The sequence below is a fragment of the Vigna umbellata genome, chromosome 3 (assembly GCF_029865625.1).
Source record: "Vigna umbellata cultivar VRB3 chromosome 3, Vumbellata_1.0, whole genome shotgun sequence".
Lineage (NCBI taxonomy): Eukaryota > Viridiplantae > Streptophyta > Magnoliopsida > Fabales > Fabaceae > Vigna > Vigna umbellata.
Window position 1 is genome coordinate 20,162,817 of NC_142167.1, and position 8,900 is coordinate 20,171,716.

General features: G+C 36.9%; 1 protein-coding gene across 7 annotated transcripts; it reads left to right on the top strand.

Annotated features, from left to right (window-relative positions):
- Positions 1-439: 439 nt before the first annotated feature.
- On the top strand, positions 440-8,093 carry LOC124825794 (kinesin-like protein KIN-7E). 7 transcript variants are annotated; one of them, XM_088109007.1, is made up of 16 exons: positions 440-684; positions 794-1,650; positions 1,947-2,238; positions 2,815-2,904; positions 2,986-3,086; positions 3,203-3,316; positions 3,407-3,488; positions 3,578-3,645; positions 3,719-3,784; positions 3,872-3,996; positions 4,488-4,824; positions 5,275-5,376; positions 5,479-5,617; positions 5,734-6,338; positions 6,809-7,113; positions 7,420-8,093. In XM_088109007.1, exons 3-16 carry the CDS (start codon positions 2,019-2,021, stop codon positions 7,739-7,741), a joined length of 2,676 nt encoding a protein of 891 aa, XP_087965133.1. In that variant the 5' UTR covers positions 440-684; positions 794-1,650; positions 1,947-2,018; the 3' UTR covers positions 7,742-8,093. The 7 variants fall into 7 exon arrangements, with proteins under 7 accessions (XP_087965133.1, XP_087965127.1, XP_087965130.1 ...); XM_088109001.1 differs by having other exon boundaries at positions 445-684; positions 5,731-6,338; XM_088109004.1 differs by having other exon boundaries at positions 445-684; positions 794-968; positions 5,731-6,338.
- The last annotated feature ends 807 nt before the right edge of the window (positions 8,094-8,900 follow it).

Consider the following 8,900-nt stretch of genomic DNA (forward strand, 5'->3'; position numbering starts at 1 on the left):
TTTCTGCCATAAATGAAGCTAAACAAATTTATTATTAATTAAACAATTATCACACATAAAATAGAAAACTCGTTCATTAATAAATAAACAAATGGAGCAAGTGCTACAGTAGTTTATTTATTCACTGTAGTGACCGTTAGACACAAACTTCCAAACGTGTGGATTCTCGAGATTGGATCTTTATCCGTGTGGACGGTTTCTCAAACACAGTCATTAAGACATTAACGCTAGTGGGTAGAATCGCAACCGCTTTCTCCACACTCCGCACGTGCCTAGGCGGCGTTTGGGTGACAACCGCTCTCACCTTCACTCTTAAATACTCCAATGCCCCTCCCACACGTGAGTGGGGGACAAGAATTCATGGGCAAAAAGCAGGGACACATTCGTCATTTACCTTCTCTTCCCACCACAGTAAGCAAATAAAACTAAAAGTCAAATTAAAAAAATGAGAAGAAAATAAAAATAAAAATAAAAACAGAGAGATGGAAGAAGTTGACACCGCATCAGATTTACGCGCCCGCTGGTCCATTCTCAACTATGATGCGTGTGAGCTTCAGACTCTGAGAGAGAGAGAGGAAGCAACCGAATAGTCTCTCTTAGTCGCATTGCGTTCTGTTTCAGATCGCGGTTCGTGATTCGTAAAGTGAAGTTGTTACGGATTCACACTGTTCTATTCCGCACCGAGTATGTTTTTTGTTCTCGATTACTGTTCTCGCTCTGTTTTTTTTTTCTTTTTTTTAACAGAATCTGATTGTTACTAACGCTACGTTGTGGCTTGTGCCGGCGAATGAAGAAGAATATACTTGCTAAGTTCCAAAATGTTCACTCGAGGTGATTTGGAGCACTTTGTTGTGAATCAACGTGGCATTTGTTTGATAGAAGCGGAGATGATAAATTGTTTCTATTTCGGTTCGTATCCTATTTCTGAAGTGTGATCACAGATAAAGCAGCTGCAAAAAATAGTAGAGGTTGTTGCAGATTCGTAAATAAGCTACGTTGTGCTGTGAATGTGAATTAGGTTATCGTTGTTACGATGTGGCGAAAAGGACGGAGAGAGGTTGAGAGGTGAAAATCCCTTGGTTTGCAAAATATGATGTGTATGAGAATGAGTGGGAGAGTGAGTGTTTGTGATGCTTTTGTTAATTGGCCAGAAGTGAAAATAAAGAGAAGGATTAAAAAACTGAAAAGGAAGGATGGCCTTGTTTTCCTGTTGGTTGGGGACCAGGTTGTGTGTTGTGTGTTGTGCTGTGCAAAACTACCAGTTCAGGGTCAATTTCATATTTATTATTATGTAAAACTCTGTTACTTCGTTCTCAAGCGTTATCAGGGTCGCTGCTGTTGAAAGTTTTCTATTGTTACATTACAATTGGTTCATTGTTGAAGGAAGGATTAATAAAAAAGGGAACCTCGCTTTTTATGCTTTGTTTGGCCCCAGCCAGCTCTTTTTTCTTTTTAATTTTTCTTTTCCCTCGCTCCTTCTTCTTTATTCTTCTCTCCCTATGAAGCTTAGTACCAAAGAATAAAAGTAAAAGACCCGTATGTCCTTTAATCGGACTAAACTAAAATCATGATTGATCATCTCTCTTTAAACAGAAGTCTTTTAGGTCGTGATATGTTGCCAACCGCCGATAGTTTACTGATGATTAAAGCGTAATTAGTTAGCATTCTGTATTGCCTTGGTCTTTTTTTCGTTGGTTGGATATAAATATAATCTATAGTTAGCTCGCTATTGCTGTTATCGAGTATTTATTTATCAACCGAAATTAACGGGTGGCTACCTTTTCTGAGTTTGGTCATTTCATGATTATGAATTGTGATTATGTTCTTGCATTTAGTTAGGGGCTTAGTATTTTTTGTAAACTCTCTGTTCTTTTCTTTTATATGCTTGCATTTTGGGAAATAATCAATAGCTTTAATAATCAACCAACCCACTTGTCCACTTTTAGGAGTCATGGGCTTTTTCTGAGGTCTTCTTAGCTTGTTAATTGGGTCGGAGAAAACATCGGGTAAAGCGAGACATGGGAGCTATCGCCGGAGAAGAGCTGCTGAAATGGGAGAAGATTCAAGGAGTGAGTGGCCGCGAAGAGAAGATTCTTGTGTCAATAAGGCTGAGGCCTCTGAACGAGAAGGAGATTGCTGCTAATGAATCAGCAGACTGGGAATGCATTAATGATACTACCATCTTGTATCGGAACACACTTCGTGAGGGATCCACATTTCCAAGTGCCTACACATTTGGTAAGCAAATCCTTTTTTTTAATCTAAATGTTGCTTTATTATTTGGATTTTTTGTTGCCATTGAAACTGAGTTATTCAGTTTCAGGTTTACATTGACATTAACAAAGTACCCAGGACTTAACTCGGGTTGAATTTGGTAAATATGTAGTCCTAAACGCCATCGGGATCTCTTTCCCTTACCTGAAGAAAGAAAGACATTTAGTTATTTTTACATTTCGATTAGTTTAGGATTGGATTGCGTCGACTCAATTCTGCGGTAATGCACTTTTTTCCTAATTTGCGTGGCCCAACTTTGGAAAATAATTAATTTTGATGCAAACATTTGGTGGATGAATTAGCACCACTTGCTAACTGTCAATCCCACTTTTGTTTAAACTTTAATTTTTAAATGTAGTATTACTATGCTTATATTGCATTTTGCCTAGTTTTTGTCGTATGATATATCCTTTACAAGTTTTAATTTTTAATAAAGACATCGAACTGGAAATCCATTGATTATGGGCGGAATGTTTCTAAACTTTTCTTTTTTTGTCATTGGTGATTTTTTTTTTGATCGGCTTTTATTATTGGTGATAGACAAAGTATTTCGGGGTGATTGTGCCACAAGGCAGGTATATGAGGAAGGAGCCAAAGAAGTCGCTCTTTCAGTTGTTGGTGGAATTAACTGTGAGTATATATTCTCATGATGGCTAGTTTCTTGTACTCATTGCCCATCTTGATTAATATAGGTATTATATATTCTTTCAGCCAGTATTTTTGCGTATGGGCAAACAAGTAGTGGAAAGACATATACGATGGTTGGAATAACCGAATACGCTGTTGCTGATATTTTTGACTATATAAAGAGGGTAACTATACTATTGTATTGATATATATTCTTGTTTAATTCTTGGCTATCATTCTCCACCAGAGCCTATAATATTATTAATAAGTGCTGTTGACAAGATAACTTTAACCTTTTTAGCATGAAGAAAGAGCATTTATATTGAAGTTCTCAGCAATTGAAATTTACAATGAAATTGTTCGGGACCTCCTCAGTACGGACAACACTCCTCTTAGGCTACGTGATGATCCAGAGGTGAATAGTGCCTTTATATTGGATAAAAGTGTCATAGAAAAATATTGCATAATCAACTGTTGTTTTAATGATTCATTGTTTTCAAATCAGAGAGGCCCCATTTTAGAGAAACTCACAGAGGAGACTCTTCGAGACTGGGGACATTTAAAAGAGCTTATAGCCTTAAGTGAAGGTAAAAGTAAAAGACTTTGCTTAGTTTTCTTGTTACAGGGTAGTCAATAGTAGGCATTATTGTATTGCTTACTTTATTTATTCTTGCAGCTCAGAGGCAGGTGGGAGAGACATACTTAAATGAAAAGAGTTCTAGATCTCACCAAATTATCAGATTGGTATGTGCCTTCCCCTTTCATGTTTAATATTTTTTGCTGATAGACTTCCATTAACGGAGTTGCAACATTTCAGACAATGGAAAGTTCTGCCAGGGAATTCCTAGGCAAAGGCAACTCAGCCACCCTAGTAGCTAGTGTGGTATGATTTACATTCTTTAAAATACCCCTCCTATTGTGGTCATTATCAAAGCTTTTATAGTTAAATTTTTTTTTTGTTTCTCTGCAGAATTTTGTTGATTTGGCAGGGAGTGAGCGTGCATCTCAGGCATCATCAGCTGGGATGAGACTAAAAGAAGGTTGTCATATAAACCGGAGTTTACTTACTCTTGGAACAGTTATTCGCAAGCTTAGGTTGTCTACTAACTCCTCAGTTTATGGGGCTTTCCTTATTTATGCAGTTTCTAATTTGGTTAGAAAATCTACATCAAATTTATTTAATCTCACCTCTTCCCATGACTTTTAATTTTATTATTGCTTAATCATATTATTCTAGTTTTTCTTTATAACCTTCTGGCTATAAGGTTGCCTGGTTTTCTATATGGAACTTAGACTATTATAATGTCATAGTAGGATAGCGTTTCTATATATAAAGAATTAGGGTAGCCTCTTTAGTTAATTTATACATCTGAAACTCTTCAGTTAGAGAGATGAAATCTAGTTAATATTATGTTTATTTCATTCATCGTTGAGAAATTGTGAGAAAGAGGAAGGCAGATTAGTTTGTATCTGTGGCTAATTGGAGGTATCTTTACACTAGAAATCTTCTGTATGTTCAAAACTTTGACGCAGGAGCTATCCCATAACTGTTTAATAAATCCATTGACTTGATGTGAATAATGCAGTAACGGAAGACATGGACACATCAATTACAGAGATTCCAAGTTGACACGTATACTGCAGCCTTGCTTGGGTGGAAATGCTAGGACGGCTATCATTTGCACTTTGAGCCCTGCACGAAGTCATGTTGATCAGACCAGAAACACACTTCTCTTTGCTTGTTGTGCAAAAGAAGTTACCACTAAAGCACAGGTTAATGTCGTGATGTCTGATAAGGCCTTGGTAAAGCATTTGCAGAAAGAGGTGGCTAGATTGGAGAGTGAGTTGAAAACTCCTGGTCCCGTTACTGCCAATTGTGATTATGCAACATTGTTGAGAAAGAAAGATATCCAGATAGAGAAGGTTGTATAATTTACTGTTTGAATTCTTGTGCTATAATGTTTGTATTGATTGTGGGCATATCTTGTGTATTCACCTCTCTTTTCTGGCTACTTGTGTTCTTGACCAATACCGCCCTGTGAATTTATGTATCCTATCTTTAAGAAGGATTGCAAAACCTTAGAATAGACTTCAAATGGATTTGTTTGCCTCGTTTTTTTTTTTTTCGATAGAGCAGGGTTTTCTTAAATATATCTTACCGTTCATGTTTTCAACATGTGTCACTCTCCCTGGAAACACTTGAATTTAGCCATTTTATATGGGTTAGTAGCCTTGTTTTTTGGGAAAAAAATTCGATATCTTTCATATAGTTGTATTGATATTAAATGAAATATTTTTTAGGTTCATGCATGTTAATATTTCTGTGTTTTCTTTGCTCCTTGCATGTTCATGATATGAATTTTAATTATTCAGATGGAGAAGGAAATTAGGGAGCTAACTAAGCAACGTGACCTTGCTCAATCAAGGGTTGAAGATTTGCTGCGCATGGTCGGAAAGGAGCAGATATCGGAAAAAGTAGTGTCTATTTCGTGATTTGTTACATGTTTGATGTCGTGCCTCTGAATTGAGATTGCATTTTTCGGGCCAGCATTATTAATCATTAATCTGAATGTGCAGGAAGGGGAAGATATATGGGATGATGACTGTTCAGTATCAGAGTCATCGAGCATTTGTGGTCCTCATCGTCCTAATACACACATCAGAGAGTTCAACAACCCTCGTTATAATGACGGAGACAGTGGAAGTAATCCTGATGGTAGGTCCTTGCATATATATGCCTGCAGTGTACATAGTTTGATAATAATGATGATATTCTTTGGTGGAACTGCATCAGATCCAATCATTTGTTATCTATTTTTGGTTGTACAGAAGACACTGAAGATTACTGCAAGGAAGTTCGATGTGTTGACAATGGGGAGTTAACTTCAGCAATATCTGGAGAGGAAAGTGGAACAAGCCAGGAAATATCTTCACATTTGAATGAAGATGCTGGAGACAGTCAGATCCAAGAAAATTCAACACTTCTGGAGCAGAGGCTGCATGATGTACAGTCAACCATTGATTCTCTCGTATGTCCTTCCCCTGATGAGCAATCTCCACAGGTCATGTCAGAAAATATGTCAAATTATAGGAATCTTCAATTAACTAGAAGCTGGAGTTGTACGGAGTATCACATGACTGGTTCTCCGGAGTCAATGGGAGAAATACAGAGGACTCCAGCCAATGGATATGACAAAGGATTCCCTGGAAGACCAGATGGTTTGCGGAGGAAGTTTCCTCCATTAAATTATGATGGTTCCATAAAATTGTTAAGGAATGGTTCTCAGTCTTCCACGGGAAGTCTTTCTGTGGATGATCTTAGAGCGTGCAGCATCAGAACATCTGCTGACGAGGATATTGCTAGCATCCAGACTTTTGTTGCTGGGATGAAAGAAATGGTCAAACAAGAATATGAAAAGCAGCTTGTTGATGGTCAGGTGAGAATAAGTCGTTATTTTCCTTAGTATTACAGATCTTTTAATTTTCTCTTCCTAAGTATGGGAGACTGTTTACTATTTATGCAATATTGATCACTCACATTCATGCAGATAACAGATAAACTGATAATCTTTATCAGGGCAAATATATGACTTTTAGATTGTAGTGTTTACAACAAATACTTTAGTAGGAATTTCCTTATCTGTCATTTAATTATGGAAGGTTCTGCCTTTTCAATAGAAAGTGGTAGGAGAAACTCCAGCTTCCACTGTAACAAGATTTGTATATTGATACTAACAGGCATGGATAAGGAGTTAACATGATTATATCTATGTGCTGAAAATTACATGTGTTACTGCTGTTCATAATTTCATACAACTTTCCATTTGATGATTAAATTTCTGAATTTTTGAAGGTCATTATTTTAATCTCGATGCTTTTGAAAAAAATACGCTTTTCTGAATTGTAGGACCACGAGGCAGGAAGAAAGAGGAACGTGAAAGATGTAGGTGTGGATCCGATGTTAGAGACACCTGGAACTCCTTTAGATTGGTCTCTGCAATTCATGAGTCAGCAAAAGGAGATAATTGAACTGTGGCAATCATGCTGTGTACCATTGACCCACAGGACCTACTTCTTTCTTTTGTTCAGGGGTGATCCAACAGACTCCATTTACATGGAGGTAGAACTTAGAAGACTATCCTTCCTAAAAGAAACATTTTCTGATGGGAACCAGTCTGTGAGAAATAGTCAGACAATCACACTAGCTTCAAGGTTCTGTTCTCTCTTTCTGTCACTTCTGTATGCATTTCAGTTTCTTGTATTATTCGGAATCCAAATGGGCATATTGGCCAATACGACCAACGAAAAATTTTCTACATTAAACATTCTGACACTTATGTTGAGAAATAGATCATATGATTATTTATACACACATAATCCCCTACAAAAAGCTATTGCCTGTTTTGTTGATTTGATTCACTTATGCTTGATTTAGTTTATTGCTTTTCCTTGCACCATGGAGGTTAACTTGTTAACTAGTGTATTTCATTTCATGTTTGTGCTTGGTTGGGGATACAGCGTGAAAGCACTTCGGCGAGAAAGAGGAATGCTTGTGAAGCTTATGCAGAGGAGGCTTTCCGATAAGGAGAGAATAAGGCTGTACGAGGAGTGGGGCATTTCATTGGATTCAAAGCGCAGGAGAATGCAGCTAGTGAACCGTTTGTGGAGCGAAAATGATATTAACCACGTAATGCAAAGTGCTACAATAGTTGCCAAGTTAGTGAGGTTTTGGGAGAGGGGCAAGGCCCTCAAGGAGATGTTTGGGCTTAGCTTCTCACCCCTAATCCCAGGGCGGAGATCATCTTTTTCGTGGAAAAATAGCTCAGCATCTCTTTTATAGTCCTTTTTATTGTTTTGGCCCGCGCGTGTACAGTGTTAGAGAGATTTTTATCAGTGTTTCTGATTGATCACACTCTTTCAACTTGTTCTGCATTCTTTCAAACATAGAAACGTGAGGATTGCAGCTTCATTGAGATAAGGGATGTGAGTTATTGATTAAAGCCACTTTGGGCGGTTGTCTTGTCTTTTTTTATCATTTTGGTGTATCATCTAACGAGTTTAAATTTTTCTCTTCTCGTGGTGCAAGGTTTGTTGTGTTTGTTTCATTGTAAACTACTTTAATTTCTCTCACTTTGAAGGAAGTCAGGCATACGTACTTTTGTATATTACACTGAGACGATCGAATTGTGCCACGAGGCAGCGTAGATCAGTATAGATTAGTTTACATAACTGTGGTGGACTTGTTCTTGTTTTTAGTTTCTCTGGTTACTGAAGTTTTATTTCTGAACTATTTTTTTTTTATTTCTATCACTTTATAGAGATCAACGGCAAGCCAAATAATCTTGCTTCCAGTAAAGCTAGGTCTGTTTTTTTAAGGTATAACTAGTATGATAAGCTAGTAATGGTATGTTTTTTCAAGGCAAAAATCAACTGAAGTCCCCACGTCGAATACAGACCAGAACCAATAAAATAAATCTAATTAAAATAAATATAAATTATAAATTCAATCTATTTTATTATATCTAAAATTAAAAAAATACAATTTATAGCCAACCTTACTTACGAGTAAGTCGTACTAAATAGACATAATTTCGTAACCACGCGAGTTTCTTTTAATGAAACCGGAGGAAGCACGATTTTGGTATTTAAAACGAAATCATCCTATATTAAAATGACTTAGTTTAGTGTTAATTCATTTAGTTGTTTTTTATTCAAATTAAAGTCATGCCAGCATAGCAGATATCTACAATTTAGAACATTTCCCTTAACAGTACTCAGTAATTTCTAGAATATTAATAGTAATAAATACTGTTACATAATCATGCACAGATTACATCCAGCTAATTTTTCGTGGCGAGTGGTTTGTTTGATTAGAGAAGGTAGAGATGCAACCTATCCTCATTCCTTTTCTCCACAAACTCCATCATTCTGTCTGCTTTAGGAACAATTCCAGTGACTACCAGAGTTCAAAGTAAACTCCAGCCATATTGCCACACTGT

What these genes read in the sequence shown, in the direction of transcription:
- LOC124825794 (XM_088109001.1), top strand. Translation starts at nt 2,019, where the DNA reads ATGGGAGCTATCGCCGGAGAAGAGCTGCTGAAATGGGAGAAGATTCAA. An exon ending in ACAGTTATTCGCAAGCTTAG is followed by an intron (nt 3,997 to 4,487) that starts GTTGTCTACTAA and finishes TGAATAATGCAG; the next exon opens with TAACGGAAGACATGGACACA. An exon ending in AAGATATCCAGATAGAGAAG is followed by an intron (nt 4,825 to 5,274) that starts GTTGTATAATTT and finishes TTAATTATTCAG; the next exon opens with ATGGAGAAGGAAATTAGGGA.